Source organism: Conger conger, chromosome 10, assembly GCF_963514075.1.
Source record: "Conger conger chromosome 10, fConCon1.1, whole genome shotgun sequence".
Taxonomy (NCBI): Eukaryota; Metazoa; Chordata; class Actinopteri; order Anguilliformes; family Congridae; genus Conger; species Conger conger.
In genome coordinates, this window is record NC_083769.1 from 39,609,365 (window position 1) to 39,626,117 (window position 16,753).

General features: G+C 46.9%; 1 protein-coding gene across 1 annotated transcript in view; it reads right to left on the reverse strand.

Moving 5' to 3' along the window:
• LOC133139542 (agrin-like) overlaps positions 1 to 16,753 on the reverse strand; it is a 235,115-nt gene continuing 218,362 nt past the window's right edge. The window contains exons 32-39 of the mRNA XM_061259113.1: positions 13,870 to 13,986; positions 13,276 to 13,471; positions 12,926 to 13,013; positions 11,435 to 11,458; positions 9,680 to 9,712; positions 5,961 to 6,190; positions 5,165 to 5,272; positions 1 to 2,861 (exon numbers count right to left, since the gene is read on the reverse strand). Coding sequence (XP_061115097.1) covers positions 2,704 to 2,861; positions 5,165 to 5,272; positions 5,961 to 6,190; positions 9,680 to 9,712; positions 11,435 to 11,458; positions 12,926 to 13,013; positions 13,276 to 13,471; positions 13,870 to 13,986 — 954 coding nt within the window. The 3' untranslated portion in view covers positions 1 to 2,703. The remainder of the gene's footprint in view (positions 2,862 to 5,164; positions 5,273 to 5,960; positions 6,191 to 9,679; positions 9,713 to 11,434; positions 11,459 to 12,925; positions 13,014 to 13,275; positions 13,472 to 13,869; positions 13,987 to 16,753) is intronic.

The following is a 16,753-nucleotide window of genomic DNA, read 5'->3' on the forward strand; positions in this document are numbered from 1 at the left end:
TGGGTTTCTTTACAGTTTATTTCATGGTGGTTGGAACACAAGACACACGTAATAAAGTTAGTCATGGGAATGTCATGCCACAATTGTTCTGTGCACTGTCCTTCAGGTATGTGTCAATCAGAATTAGTTTACATGTACAGTACGAAGGCCAGACAGGGAATCCACAGGAGACACAAATTAAGAACAGAAAAAAGTGTGGCGTACTGCCTTTGTCCACAAATGTGACCTCAAAGACACTCTGAGCTTAATTATTACTAACATAAATATCACCATCATGTATTATTTTACATTATGTGGATGGAACCAATTTACAGTCTAAAGTAAGAGCGCAGAAATGCATGGATACAGCTCTCACCGGTGTCTGGTGATCTGTAGGTTTTAAGGCAATTCTTAAGTTTTCATCCAGACATTTTTTTTCTTTTTTATTGTTGTTGGGTCATTTTGTTTTTAGTTTTGCCCGGGTCTTTTCATGAACCCAAATGATGTGTTGATTTGTCATCTGATCCAAATAGCCTTCAAATGCACATTTCAATTTATGCACAGCCATTGCTGTTACATGATAAAGAGAGACTGAAAAAAGACAAACAAAAATAATGTGTGAAAATAATTAAATTAGGTTTAGCTACATTTCCTAGCCTGCAATGTTTATTTTAAAAGTGTACATGTGTACAGTTGAGTGCAGGGGCTGCTTAGCTCCTCGTAGCTGATGCACAGATCACAGGCTCCTTGGCTAACATTATGAGACATAATGAGAACCCCCCTCAATAACACTCAAAATATAGATACATAAATATATTTTTACCCCTCCCCCCTCCACTGAGACATAGAAACATTAACATAAGCTTAGTGTATTCTCCAGGACAAGTTAGACTTTGTTCCAGTGTATAATACTAAAAAAAGACCTCCACAATTACACATTGCTAATTTACACTTCAAATTGCAGGGCTGTACAAAAATGATCTCTCATGGGGGGAAATAAAAAATATATTTCATAATAAAACATGAATACCCTTTTACAGGACCATTGAATCTACTACATACAAGCATGTGTAATTTCTTTTTTTTTTTTTGTCTTTCACTGTTAGAATATTACTTTAAAATCAATCTGAACGCGTATTTCAGTCAAAAAGCACACTTTGGGCCAACAGAACACATTCCATTGCATTTATATTCATACAAGTTATAAAATCATCATCTTCACAATACAAACCCATGCATTATTATTTTAATGTGTTGTAATCATTATCAGTTTGACTATATTTGCACTGTTTTAGGGCCCAGGTCAGAGGATGCAGGGGTCTAGCTGTAACAAGTTCTCAGTTTATTTCCAAAGCAAGTGCTTTTGAAATGCAGATGTCTTTAGAAAAATAAAATAAGTTCCATACAGTTTTAAAAATGTGACATTCTCATTCTTATTTTCTGCCTTCCCCTTTTGAAGTTCTGCACGTCACGCTTTCTTCCTCTTGTTTCTTTCCACTTCAAACTGTGCTACAGCACCTCCTTGTGGTGTGATGGTATGAGAACTTTTGGCACAATTTAATGAAGAAGAAATCAAAAGAAAATTAAGAAAAATATAAATAAGAAAGCAGTGTTTCCTTCCTTAAATATGGTGTCAAGCATGCAGATAAAATGCCATAAATCTCAAATATTTAGAAATACACAATGTTTCCTTTGAAATGTATGCCACCAGAATGATATTCTTTTCTGAGCAAAAGACGATATGCACTATTCGGAGAAAGGAAATCCAGACCCGATTAACATGAATTCTAACGGCAGCATGCAACAACTGAGCTCTCCCTATTTATAAAATATGATACGCAAAATATCAGTGACAAAGATCCCAAAACAAACTGTACGTAACATATTCACAGTTTCAGGTATTTTCTTTATAGTCAATACATTATTATTATTTTTTTAAATAAAACGACGAATAAAAGATTAATGCATATTTTGTGATATGTGATTTTTTTTTCTCGAATGGTTGTGATTTTGGCTTCAAAGATCTATAATGAATGGGATTGAAAATACGCATAAAAATATATACTGTATTTATAGATATTTATAAGGTTAGTTATGTGGATAATAGGAGGGGCATGACTGCTGTATGTGGTAAGTGGGACACGATGGGGGCATCCATTCCAAGAAAGCTGATTCTTCTGCTACAGCTAAATCACCTCTGCACTTTCCTTCAGGGAGCACAAATCCCAACAATACTTCTACGTTTGTCACAAGTGATGCTTCCTTTTCTTGCTGTGAGGCTGAGGTCAAAACATTAGTCTACAGTATATGATCTCAAAATGGAGATTGCTCATCTGCAGCACCTGCTCACAGTGTAATACGTGGAGACTGCGGTCACAAAAGCCAAAGAGAAATCTATGGCACCAGAAGAAGGCAAAATGGACGACAATGGCACCAATGTCTTTCGCCACAATTCAAGTAATGAGCATGGTTTTCTTGAAGACGACAAAAATTAATATACATAACCTTTTTTGTGTTTCTTGACACCATGTGTACATTTGGAGAAGGGTTTTTTTTTTTTAATGTAAGGAGGGATGGGTGGAAAAAAAGAAACAAAATATATAACAAAAAACAAAACAAAAAAAACAAAACAATGTATTTCCAATACAAAAGCAATGAAAAGTATACAAAAATAGAAAATAATTACAGCAGTAGACATGGCATCGGTGGGGAGGTGGCTCCAGGCTATTTGGCGGAGCAGTGTAGGATTTTGGGATTGTTTAAGGCGTCCTCCACCAGGTGAAGGTCCATGCCATCCACAGTCACGTCCTTCACACAGCCAACAAAACCTGTGCTGTAGGCCTTGGGCAGTCTGCGCGCCACCGACGACTCCTCCAAGCCACCTGGGGGCGATAGAGCACAGATAATTACTTTTTTTTTAACGGGGAGACTGGAGGCTTAGTCAACAGACAGAACATTCTGGAACATTTATTTACATTCTGTGTGTGGAACGGTAAGTTCACTCAACGGCTTGCAAAACCTTTGCCACACTCATCCAGAGAAATGGAAAGAACTGGAATGCTACTTGGATCTGAGCTAGCGACGGGAAGAGTAACAGGTGCTCTTTGGCAGGCGGGTACAACAGTACTTGAAAAATACCGGAGATATCCATTGCCAACAATGTGAAAACATGGGGGAGTATAAGCATGGATCCCAAAACAGAATGCAAGGCACTCTAACTGCAGGCGGAGAAGGAGCCTGGTCCTGAGGAGATGTGTCATTGGGAGGAAAACCAGGTTGTGGTGGTAGTGTATCTAATTGGCCACAGTATGAAGGCCTCACAACTGTCATTCCTGCCATCTCTGCAATGTTCTGCTTCTGAACGTTCAGTTCAGTCCTGTTCCGGTTTTAGGTGGCTAAAGTCATAAATACACGCGCGCGCGGTGGCAGGTAGAAGGTCTGAGATGTGTTGTAGGCGATCGGGAATGAAACGGCTGAAGTTTAAGGAAAGGACAGCCGATGCTGTGGGTGTGGGCTGGCGATGGACACGCACAGACCGTTCCTTTCACCGTCAGACAAAGAGATGAAACGCCGCTCACGCACACACCCACCCAGCTCCTGCGTGCGACTCCAACGCACACAGCGCCGAGAGCTGTTTAACTCACTCGGGGGTCCCTGTCATCGGATATTACAACACCCTCTCCCTCCCTCTCTCTCTCTCTCTCTCCCTCTCCCTCTCTCCCTCTCTCTCTCACACTCTCTCTCTTTCTCTCTCACACTCTCTCTCTCTCTCTCTCTCACACTCTCTCTCTCTCTCTCCCTCCCTCTCTCTCTCTCTCACACTCTCTCTCTCACACTCTCTCTCTCTCCCTCTCTCTCCCTCCCTCTCTCTCCCTCTCTCTCACTCTCTCTCTCTCTCACTCTCTCTCTCTCTCCCTCTCTCTCCTCTCTCTCCCTCTCTCTCTCCCTCACTCTCTCACTCTCTCTCTCTCTCACCACCTCCTCGTCTCTTTCTCGCTCTCCCTCTCTGTGTGTACGAGCGCAGAGATCTCTTTTTATCCTAAATTAAGCACCGGCAGCTGAGTTTCTCGCTCTTTTCCTGCCCTTCCTCTTTTAAACGGGATTGCGTGTCGGGGACTGTGGGAGCGCCAGGGCTCATTGTGCAGGGTTACGGCAGAATAAGTAAATAAATAATGAGAAATGAAAGAGGCCATTTACAGAAGTGGCTCTTCAAATGAGTGCTCCTCCAGGGTAATGTATTCTATAGCTGTGGGGCACCAGCTACACCTGTTCCAGCCGACAGCAGCTCAGCAGTGCCTATCCTCCCTGAACGTACTGTTCAGTACACACACGCGCACACACACACACACACACACACACACACACACACACGCGCACACACACACACACCACCACACACACATACAAATACAAACACGCACACAGACACAAACACACACACACACGCACACTACACACAAGCACCACACATACACAGCAACACGCATGCAAATACAAACACATACATGCAATACAAAACACACACACACGCGCACACACACACACACACACACGCACACTACACACATAAAACACATACACACCATACAAATATGCAGATACACACACAAACACACCACACACACACACACCCACACCCACACCACACACGGACACAGGTACACTCACATACACAAACATGCACATAGACACACTCAAAAACACACTATAAACACACACATATGCTATCACACACACACACACACACACACATTTAAAGAGACTCTTTGTTTCGTTTAGCTTTTAATTGAAGCAACGATCCATTAAGCCTTGCTCAACAAGCTGTACCTTTTACAAAGACATGTTGAAAAGTCAAACGGTGAGATAACAGTGCCTTTGTCTTTCTGAGAGACAGCGTTGCTTTAATTACCCTTAATTGCATCGGAGTGGAATCAATATTATCTCAAAATGTTACTGAAAGTTTTTAGTTCAAGGGGTAGCTATTCTATCAAAGCGCTCCCATTGGATGCTACAGAGTCACATGTTTCACAGCAGTGTGATGGAGGGGCAGTGTGACCTGTCCCGTGCCATGAGTCAGTGGATCAGTAGCCAATCGTGTGACAGGGACAGATGTGACCTGCAGGTGAATTTGGGGGGGGGGGGGGGGGGGGGCGGTGAAGAGGAGGTGCAGAGTCCGGGAAGTGGCTTACCCAACCAGAGGCCCCGTCTGTGTCCAGCTGAGTGGCAGCCAGGGGAGAGGACCCAGTGACGGCCGCCTCGTTACCCACCTGCAAGGAGCCGTCTCTCAGTGCCCCTGTGAGAGAGAGAGAGAGAGAGAGAGAGAGAGAGAGAGAGAGAGAGAGGGGGGGGGGGGGGTAGAGAGAGGGGAAGAGTGAGAGAAAGATGTGGGAGAGAGAATGAGAAAGACAGAGAATGTGAGAGAGATCGGGGGGAGGCAGAGGAAATAAACGAGATGCGGTAAGAAGAAAAACATACACAGGCTTTGAACTTTCTGCAGTGATTCAAATAAACAAGTAACTAGGCTTACTGCTATAGCCATTAGCCGGCGCTGGAGTTTACACTTATGTTAAGTACACAATGAGTTTTTAAACTTTAGGGAGCTTTCATAAACCACACCACTAATAGAGCAACAGGGAGGTTACATAAAGTTTAATGGGGCATGCCTGGCTCCCAGCGTAAAGAACCAGCCTGGGCTGCCAGTGTAAAGAGCCAGCCTGGGGCTGCAAGTAGTACCTGCTGCCCCATCTACACTACCTGCTGCCCCTCTCTACACTACCTGCTGCTCCCTCTACACTACATGCTGCCCCCCTACACTACCTGCTGCTCCCCTACACTACCTGCTGCTCCCCTACACTACCTGCTGCTGCCCTACACTACATGCTGCCCCCCTACACTACCTGCTGCTCCCCTACACTACCTGCTGCTGCCCTACACTACCTGCTGCTCCCCTACACAACCTGCTCCCCTACACAACCTGCTACAGTACCTGCTGGCCCGGATGTGGACCCAGCGGTTGGTGTTGACCCGCACGGACGACTGCAGCACCACAGGCTTGGAGCCGAGGTCGTAGGTCATCTGCACGCGCCCGTCCACCACGGCCAGGGCGATGTAGTCCGAGCGCTCCACGCCTTTACCGCTCCACAGGATCAGCCCGTGCGTCGCCTCCGTCTTTATGCTCAGCTCAAACCTGTTGACCAACAGCGCCTTCTCACTGCAGAGAGAGAGAGAGGGAGAGAGAGAGAGAGGGGGAGAGAGAGAGGGAGAGAGGGGGAGAGAGAGAGAGGGAGAGGGAGGGAGAGAGAGAGAGAGAGAGAGAGGGAGGGAGAGAGAGAGAGGGGGAGAGAGAGAGGGAGGGAGAGGGAGGGAGAGAGAGAGAGAGGGAGGGAGAGAGAGAGCGAGAGAGAGAGGGAGAGAGGAAAAGAGGGAGGGTGGGAGGGAAAGAGGGAGAGAGGAGTTTGGGATGGAGAAAGAGAGGGAGGGAGAGAGGGAGAGGAGTTTGGGATGGAGAGAGGGAGAGAGAGGGAGGGAGGGAGAGAGAGAGGGAGAGAGAGGGAGAGAGGAAAGAGGGAGGGAGAGAGGGAGAGAGGAAAAGAGGGAGGGTGGGAGGGAGAGAGGGAGAGGGAGAGAGGAGTTTGGGATGGAGAGAGAGGGAGAGAGAGAGGGAGTGAGAGCGAGAGAGAGGAGTTTGGGATGAGAGAGGAGAGGGAGGGAGAGAGAGAGAGGAGAGGGAGGGAGAGAGAGAGGAGTTTGGGATGGAGTGAGAGAGAAAGAGAGAAAGGGAGGGAGAGAGAGGGAGGGAGAGAGAGAGAAAGAGAGAAAGAGAAGGAGGGAGAGAGGAATGTCACCGTCGCTCAGGTACCACTTCCCAGCACAGACCCACTGATTCCTCACACAGCGGCACACAGCCAGCTTCCCCCCCGCACCTCTGAGGACAGGGACTGCCTGCTAACTGATGGACCCGTGCAGCCACTCCAGCTCCACAGTCATTTCCGGAGGCTTCCGGGTCAGATTAAGCTGAGGCCGGCGGGGGCCAGGTGTGAGTGGGAGGGTGAGCTGTACAGAGCTGCTGACGCTGCTGCTGACACACGATGCATCGCTCGCTCACTTCCTGTTCTGCCGCGGGGAGGGACGGCGGATAAATTGCGTGTGTGTGTGTGTGTGTGTGTGTGTACGTCTATGTGTGTGTGTGCGTGCGTGCGTCTATGTGTGTGTGTGTGTGTGTGTGTGTGTATGTGTGTGTGTGTGTGTATGTGTGCGTCTATGTGTGTGTTGTGTGTGTGTGTGTATGTGTATGTGTGTGTGTGTGTGCGTGCGTCTATGTGTGTGTATATGTGTGTATGTGTGTGTGTGTGTGTGTGTGTGTGTATGTGTATGTGTGTGTGTGTGTGTGTGTATGTGTATGTGTATGTGTATGTGTATGTGTGTGTATGTGTGTGTGTGGATGGATGGGGAGCCAGGCCCCTGAAGCAGGACAGAGTACTGTGCACACTCGGGGTCAGGAGGAAAATGTGTACACACACCGTGGGGCAGCACAGCGCAGCAGAGCGCACACTCACAGGCCCACTAACGCACAGCCAAACACCCATTTTCAGCTGTTTCTCACAGACATCGCCTCTGAAGCACTCTGGAGATGGCCAACACATAAACCATATGCTGGTCTTGGCATAAGAAGGGGTATGTGTGTGTGTGTGTGTGTGTGTGTATGTGCACTGAAGAAGTCTCACAACACTGAGAACAAAAGGTAGACTTCAACAGGACCCAGGAGGGAGGGAGACACAAAGACAGCAAACACACAGGACAAACACAGCACGAGACATGAGGGGAGCTTAACCCGGCGCTGAGTCAGCACTGCAAACACACGGGACACTGAGGAATTACAATGAGCAGAGACACAGGAGCAGAAGAACACATAAAACACAGCTGGAAACTTAGCCTAGCTCCACTCCGCCTCTCCACTCCATCCCGCCCGAAAAAGAGGAATCTGCCGAGCTCAAAGCTGAAGTTCTACTCGGGCTACGAACGGGGAAGTGGAAGAAGAATCGCTACCCGCGCACATTAAAGAAAGAGGGATCGATAAACTGCTATTCACAGTCAATTATTCAGTGGCCTTTAAGAGGCAAATAGCACCCTGTGAATCTGTTCAGGTAAGCCCTGCAGCAGAGTTTACGCCAGGAGTATTTAACCTGACAAGAGGAGAAAGAGCCCAGAGTCTAGCACTGTGTGTCTGCGGCAATCCCGCCAACCGCCCGCCTCTTTCCGCCCGGCTTTCGCCTTCGCATACACACCCTGCGGCGTGCGGTCGCCTCACACTGCGAGCGAACGCATGTTTCAGGGGCACATTCGCAACATTCTCATTTTTATTCCATCACATGAAACTAGTGCAGACAAGTACAGATTCAGAGCTGCAAAATGAGGTGTTGCTTACCAAGATTGGCCGAGTACTTTGGCTGTAACCTTCAATAAAACATTATACCTTTGCAATCTGCTTTTTTTTCTTTTTCACATACATTCCCAGCACAGAATCCAGATTTAGAAAAGGAATTGGTGCTTTAAAAGGATAGCTTTGGGCAGTGCTTTACTCCATCAGTAAGATCATTTTTAATTTGTGGCGAGCCTTCTCTGGAAGTTAGAGAGACGCTGGGGTGTGAGCGAGCATCTCCCCGCCCGACACAACGGAGCCTCCAGCTGAGAGACAAGTATTGGGCGGTGGGATACGCCACAACGAATTACCGGCCTCACGTCTCGAACCACCCACGAAAGATCTTAAATGCACTGCCCAATCTTTGTGCCCCTGTTCCTCAAATCACGGGCCTCGGGGGCTGAGAACTACTGCTTTTCCACCCCCCTTTTACCTGCGAGTCAGGTGTGAAGACAGTCTGGCCTTGCGGTCAGCAGCACTAATTGTTCAGTTATTTGCCTGGCAGAAAAGAAGACCAGGGCTGGATTTGGATTCGAGGGCCAGGTTTGATGATCTCTGCTCTAAGCAAAGGTGTTCTCCTTAATCGTACAACCATAAAGCTAATCATTAGAGTTATCATTCAGTGGTGTTCAATGCTTCACCTCTTTGAAGGACACACAGTGAAAGCTAACTGGACTCTTTCCATGACCCACCCAACCCCCCCACCCTTGCCCACACAGAGAGCCACATGTTTTGGGCTGGCACAACTTTTGGGGCACACCTCATTTAAACAAACCTCCTTCTAGCACTGTGCCTATTTACTTTAACACAAATCAAACTCACTCATACACATACACGAGCGTGACTTTAAAAATGGAAACCACAGTGTCTCTGTGTTATTAGAGAGAGACAAAGTCCATCTTGGTTACTGATGAATTCTGTGAAAGAGCATTTGCTCTACTTGCATGTGCTGATGATGTGACTAAATTCTAATTTATCCTTGTTATAGTCCTGATAGCCCAAGGTGGAATCGTTGGTCCATTAGAGAGATCATATCTGTTGAGCCTCTAGGTAGCAGTATGGTGCAAACATTTAGTCGGAGGCGTGTAATTATTGGATGACCAATAATTATGACTGCACCAGAGGAAGAGATGCTTCTACATGGACTGGGGTCTACTTTTGCCTCTGTAGTCCAGTGGCCCTTGTGCTCTGAGGGGCTGGGGTTGGGGCAAGGAGGGCATGGGGGAAGATGATGATGAGGGCAGCATGCCACTTTGGGGGGGTAACTCATACAGGACTCACCTCTCTTCGGATGGGTTCTCCAGCGACTCAGGACTTAAGGAGCAGGGGAGAAAGTGAAGGGCATGCAATAAGCTCCAGGGGCGGAGGGATTGGCCAATTGGTACACCCCCCACTCTGCGGGCAGGCTTAGCGCAGAATGCATGGAACACTGGAGAGAACCAGAACCAGAACCCTCTGGTGTTGGGGGGAGGTTGGGGGGAAGGCCCTGACAATCCACACTGGGAGCAGTGGAGCACCGAATGCGGTCAGCAGGAGACCGAAAAGGGACTGGCGGGGGGGTACTATCACTGAGGGGGTAACATCAACGCTGGGCTAATATCACCAGTCAAGCTCTTACAGTAGGCGCACTCAGCTGTGGTGAACAAACAGGGGCAGGTCGAGTTTTCGGTTAGCTGCACGCCAACGGACATTTTGTAGGGCGCTGCGAACAGGTGCTACTTGACTGACTACAATAAAACTGACGTGAAGTGAAGAAATGAAATCTCAGCAGAAAACAGGGAAAGTGAGCCTGCTGCTAAAGCTAAAAACCGCAATGATTCAGGCCCGCTCGGAAAGTGTCACGAGCATATCGATCCCGGATTCACAGGACGCTGCGTTGGGGAATGAAGACAAATTTGTTGCCATTAAACGGTATTAGAAATATTATTACAGGGTAGAGTAGACACTGAGCCACTGCGTTAATGTCTACTGTGGAATTCATTAACTATAAGAGCCTTATACAAAACCAAATCATGTTGAACTGACGGCACAGTCATGCAGAAGGACTGGTCAGCTTTCTTAGCCCAGATTAATTTTAATCCTGTTTCTCATTTATACAGGATGTGGCACCTATTAGACCACAGGCTGTGCTCCAATGACTGAGAATGGCCTTGTGCCTAAATGTTACTGATGCCCGCTGTATCGCACTGGCACTCAACTCTCAGGACATTTTAATTGGATGTGCTTTTAATTATACTATGCGAAAGGCACGATTAATGTGCCATTTCCTTTGTCCGTCCTGGACTCCATTATTCCAAGTAACGGTCAGAGATTTGACAAAATGACACGCTTTAATGTGGACAGAAACTTTCAGAGAGAAACGTGAAGAAGGACTCAAAGCAAATCAATGGCTCTGCTTTGTTGATATAATTTTAAAAATTACTCACCAAGTTAATTATGTCGAAGAGGGGCAATTTCTTCCAATTACCCACTAGCACATTTATATTTTACACAGGGTTTTATATTCTTAAAGGATTAAAGCTTTTGAGGCCAAACTAGGAAACATTTCACAACCCCATACAGATACATGGCTGCTTTTAGTAGCAAACCAAGGAACACATTTAGTAAAACTTGGGTCCATTCATATTAAATGAAAACTGACAACATCCAGTGCAGGATGCATAGACTGGAAAATGTAACTTTGGGGTCGTGCATACAGAGGGGTCAACCTTTGGAAATTGACTCAAGTTTCTTCGAACACAGTGCTTATCCGTCATGCGGGCATGCATTCCAGGTAAACGGACCATGATGCATTTCTAACACCCAGAAATGGGGTAAATGTCAAGAATGAATACAAAATCAGGACAATAAATGGAAAGCTCTATTTTCGTATATTACAAAATCAAATGACCCTGGATATATACAATGGAAGTTACAAATAAATAAAGGTATACATTTGATTTTAAAAAGTTAGTCACACAAAACTACTGAAACTGATTGTTAGTAAAAAATTAAAAACTGATCGGAAAATACCCAGAATTCTTCAAGCTTACTTACTCTGGGAGCTCATTGTTCAGTTGACTTGAGAGCAGGAAAAAGACGACAGAAACACTCATATAAGACAGACAGGAGACAGACAAACCGACAGACAGACGGACGGACGGACAGACAGAGGTATCTGACAGGGAATAGCTCCGTGTACAGATGACGGCACAGACAGACAGGATCGAGACAGAAGGGACTATAACAGTCTGTGTCTGGGTTTTAGTGTGAGCGAACAAACATCGCAGAAATACAGCCGTTACACAATAATCACAGCCCTTCAGTAATAATTCTTAAGAATGATCATGGATGCGACAATTGGAACCAAATTAAAAAAGCAAAAAATGGTACATAATTACATAGACATACTGCATCTGTCATAACGGTCTACTGTAATCTGCTTGTGAGGCAATTTCGCTTAATTAAAACCAGTCTGTCTCAGGCAAAGACCAATGGTCACATACCCGTGGCATAAAAAAATGCAGTATGTAGTCATTGCAGCTGTTGATTATGATTATAAATCTATTGGCACACAAAGCCAGAATACTAGTGTTTGTATACCAATTCATGCCCACATATAACACATCGTCTCACTGTGCAAGCAAGGGTTGACCCAAAGTTTCTGTAGGTAGTGCCTTTTCCTACAAGACTCTGTGGAAAACATACAGTACAAATATGCTGGTGCAACTTGTGTAAATTACACTAAGTGCCTATTGAGACAGAAAGGGCGGCCATCTTGAGTAGAATGGACCGAAGGCAATGGTGAAAACACGGTGAGGCAATATGGAGCGGCAGGCTGAGCAGCACAACTGAGGGAAAATCCAGGTTCAGAAAGTAAGTCCTCCCCAGTGTTTTGTTCCAATCACCTGTAATTGCCACAATTCTTCAGCCTGGAGGTGGAGCTAAATAGTGAAATCAGCTCGCTGATGGCTGAACTTTTACTTTCTGCCCTCTGGACTTTCCACCGCTGTCTACTGCTGTAGTGTAACACAATAAGGGGCTATACTAATCAATGACTCCTGATCAATTAAGTCTCCCAATGACAGACAGCACACTGCCAAAGGGTAAAGCCACACAAGAAGTGAATTTGTCAGGCGATTACATCGCCTCCATTTATGTCCAATGAGGGACGATCATTCACATCCGCAAGGCATGCTGGGTTAGCGGGTGATGGTGAAGCCGTGGAACATGGCATGATGAACAATCAGATTAAAGATCCCATGTGGAAATTGTCCCTAATTTGAGGTTTCATTACGCCCACAAGCAGCCAATTGTGGGAGGCAAGGCTGACATGATCTTGTTGGGTGGATGTGTGGCTTCACCAAGTCCAGCTATTAGCTGAAGAGAAGAGAGCTAATCTGTGAACGCTAAATCTACACTATATTTGAGAAAACAACCTTATAAATTGCAGCTTTTAGGATATGAATTCTGATCTGTTGATAGAAGAGGGACACATAATAAGATGATCTCATTCTGAGAAGACTGACAAGCCAACAGCCCCTTTACCTCTTGGTGACGGCGTTGTGATATTCGATGAACGTCCATCCGTCGAAGGCGATGGACTCTGTCTCTCCTGCAGACTTCTCAATGATAGCTGACGTGAAAGGAAAAGCAAAACTTGTTATTTGGCATTGAGGGGGATTTGTAGAGGAGAACACAACAGAACATAACATACTGTAATATAATGATGCGAACAGGCCAGTTATGCCAGCAATGCTTGCCTTTTCCTACCACTAAAGCATACCTAATGCTCAGTTTACCCAAAGGATAGATGGTACCAAGCCTGCCAGAGTTTCTGCCTCTAACACAGTACATGGTGTGAACGGGGAAAGGCGGCGGTCGGCTCTCATCCCTACCGTTCTGGCAGTTGGCCCCAGAGAAGCCGTGCTGGCAGACGCACTCGTAGCTGTCCAGGGCCGGGGTGCAGAGCCCCCCGTGCTGGCAGACGTCGTGGGACGTGTCCCGGGTGCAGGGGTGGTGGGGGAACGCAGACACGTCACTGGCGCGCAGGGCGTTTTCCCGTTTGAGGATGGGAGAGCCCATGAGAGTGATCTGGAGGAACAGAGTCAGGCATGATCTCCCAGAGTCGTGTCGCAGCTTCACCATTACAAACACGCACATATACACGGTACATTTATCACCTGCAAAAAGATACATCTATTGCTGTTAATATGGTGAATTCTACCTTTAACAGTAGAACAACCTATCAAACGTTTACTATTTTATTTTCTCGGTAAGACCAGTTCTAAGGGATTTACCTTGGAACTTGCTCACATAGCAGAACAACATCAGACCCAATACAAAGTACACAAATACTTTTTTTATGCTTTATTGCGCTGGTCGGGTGTATTGGAACTTATGAAATGCTCTCCAATTGAGCACATAAAACATACCACACATTTGACCCAGGTCTGAAGATTAAAAACATGAATACGCCGTTCGGCTCTCACCTTCTGGATGGCCCCCTTGAAGCCGTCTTTGAGCGAGGCCGCTCGGGCCAGCTTGCTGAAGTCCGGAGCTCCGCCCACAAACAGAGACTCTTTGAGGTTGAGAGCCGTGTGCTGGTTCTGCAACACAAGGGAGAGCGGAGTGAGGTCGTCGCCGTGGAAACGCACAAGCTGACCTTTACAAAACCCGCGACCCTGTGAACTGCCTCAGAGCCCTTAGCTGAGCCTTACCTGGAGGGAAACCCAGAAGTGACATCAATAGCTGAGCCGACAGACCAATAGTTCAATTAAATTAGCAGTGCATGGCACACCAACATCGGCAACTAGTTCAACAACTTCTTCCTGGTCTTTTCCACAAACATATAACTGGATTTCATTACACCAGAGGACCTCAATCTCATCTAGAAAAGGCTGGTTTGGTGCAGATTTTTGTTCCAACCAAGCAGTTATACTGTACACACCTCATTCTACTAATCAAGCGCTAGAGGCTTTGCAAAGGAAAGTTGACTAGCAGAATCAGGTGTGTAACTGCTTGGTTGGAACAAAAGCCTGCCTCCACCCAGGCCCTTTCTGGATGAGACTGAGTACCTCAACCTAACAGTGAGGCAAAATAGTTGCAAAACAATGTAACGGCAAAGATTTTGAGTGCTGGGAAGTGATAAAGAGATATGGAGTCTGGATGGCTTTTCTGATGGAAGATAATGGGATGCGTGATTGCCTCTCAGATCTCTCTGATGTCCTGTAGGGTGCTAAATCTTAATTGGCATATCACTCGCTCTTGCGGATGACCATGAAAATCAGCGTTCTCCAACCTGCATGGGAATTACTTTCGTCGCATAAGGACTTTGAGCGAAGGCCCCCGCTTATTAAAAAACAAAGAGCCTTTATTTTATGTAGGGCAGTAATTGCCTGGAGGAAGAGACCAGCTAATTGTTGGGAGAGAGAGAGAGAGAGAGAGCTGCCAAATGCAATGGTGTTGACGTTATCATTTCCACCCCCTACCCACCCGCCCCGTCCCCTGACACTGCCGAGTGTTACACAAGGCTGAGTGTGGAGACAGGCAATGCCTTAGACGACCGTGAGCGGGAGGCTTAAGTAGGCCCCCAGCCCTGGTCCTAGGCCGCGGCCCCAGGGTAGCGTCCATTGTAGGCCCGGTGCTCCCTCCACACGGAGCCCAGCCCAGCATTCCCAGCAGCTGCAGATTGGAGGAGACGGTGGTGCTGGAGGTGAAGGGCACTTCCGTGTGCAGATGAGTGACTGAGGATTACGACTCTAACCTGGGGTTGCCCGGCACGCAGGTGGACACACAAAAGTACAACTCTGTTTGGCTTTGAACCCCCCCTCTATGTCTATGTCTTTCACGTCCATACAGTACATTTCCCAATAAAGGCTATCTCGGAAGGGATAAATGAAAAGAGCTTCCTGCCGGAATCAGGTTCCGATGGACAATACAGACCCCCGCCTCCTTGTCCCCATTCTCTTTCAGGCCCTGAGGTAAAAGCCAAGCAGAGTTCTTTATCAAATGCCTCCATTTCACCTGAGTGACACTAATGAAACAACCCCAGGGTCTGTCAGTTTCCTGCGTCTAATTTCCTGAGATATGGATCTGGGATGAGGCGAAGGGCGGCCAGGCCGGCGAAAGCCACTGGAGGAGATGGAGAAGTTCTAGCGACCAATCAGACATCAGCCATTTACCTTGCGTGATTTCTTACATCCAGACAGCGAACAGAAAGAGGAGACGACGGGGGGAGAAAAACATTGACAGAGAGAGCAGAGTTAGAGGAGAGGAGGCCAGCGGAGGTGTGGAACACAGCGCGCATCCGCAGAGACCGAGCCGTACGCAGAGAGAGGGCGGGCAGGGCCGGCAGGCAGCAGGTCATGCACAGGCCAACACGCGGCTTCTACTGCGGTCTCACAAGCTTAGGGTGGAGGATGCACGTTCTGACAGTTCAGCGTGGAATTATTCTAACAAAGACAAATCATCATTATGGAAAAAAACACATGTTCTGAGATGGTCCTAGCATGCTTCCACGTAATTTGAGAAGTGTGCTCTTTTCCTTAGAAATGTTGTGTTCTGAAAATAACGCTGAATACATTTTTCTGAGAGGTCAAAGAAACTAGACCAGTTAATCCTTAACATTTGCTGTTAGAGGCATTCAGATGGATTTTCTTTTCATGGGAAAAAAAATAATCAATTGTAATACTGGGAGTTCCTCCTTTTTTCACGAACACAAAATCCATCCCTGATCGAAAAAGAAAAAGTTCAGTAACGATACACCGAAAACGCTCGGCAGAGAGTCTTTCCTCCGAGACAACCTCGCCGCCCGAACTTCTGCCGTCTCCTTCTTCCGCTTGGCTTTATCTGATTGGTTGCCTCCGCCGCTGGAATCGAACACAATTAGCCGGCACGTGTAGGAGGGGGGAGAGTGATTCGGCAAGCCTTTCGCTGAGGCAGAAGTGCCTTCGCCAGGGAGTCTCCCTCTGTAACCCACTGTTTCTGCTCCGCCTAATTGGATGACTTGCAGACTTGCAGGTTATTAGACTGCTTTCCGTGGGACACTTCCCAGCCCTGTCCTCTAATTGCCTCGGCTGAGTGCCGATCTCATCGTTAATTAATGCTCCCTCACTCCTCGCTGCCTGTTGGGCTGCTGGAGTCCTACACTGAGGGATGAGGAGGATTAAGTTCTGTGGGTGCAAACGAATCAGCCAAGTGATTAAAGTTTGGAGCTCACAGGCCCAGAAAAAAAACGGCCAGCGTACGGGGAGATTCATAATGCTTTCAGGACGAATCGAGGCGGAGAGGAAGCAAAATTATGAGGACAGAATGGTTCTAGAATATGTTTATCACTCTCTTGACAAATCACATCAAAAGGCAGCATGCCAGAGG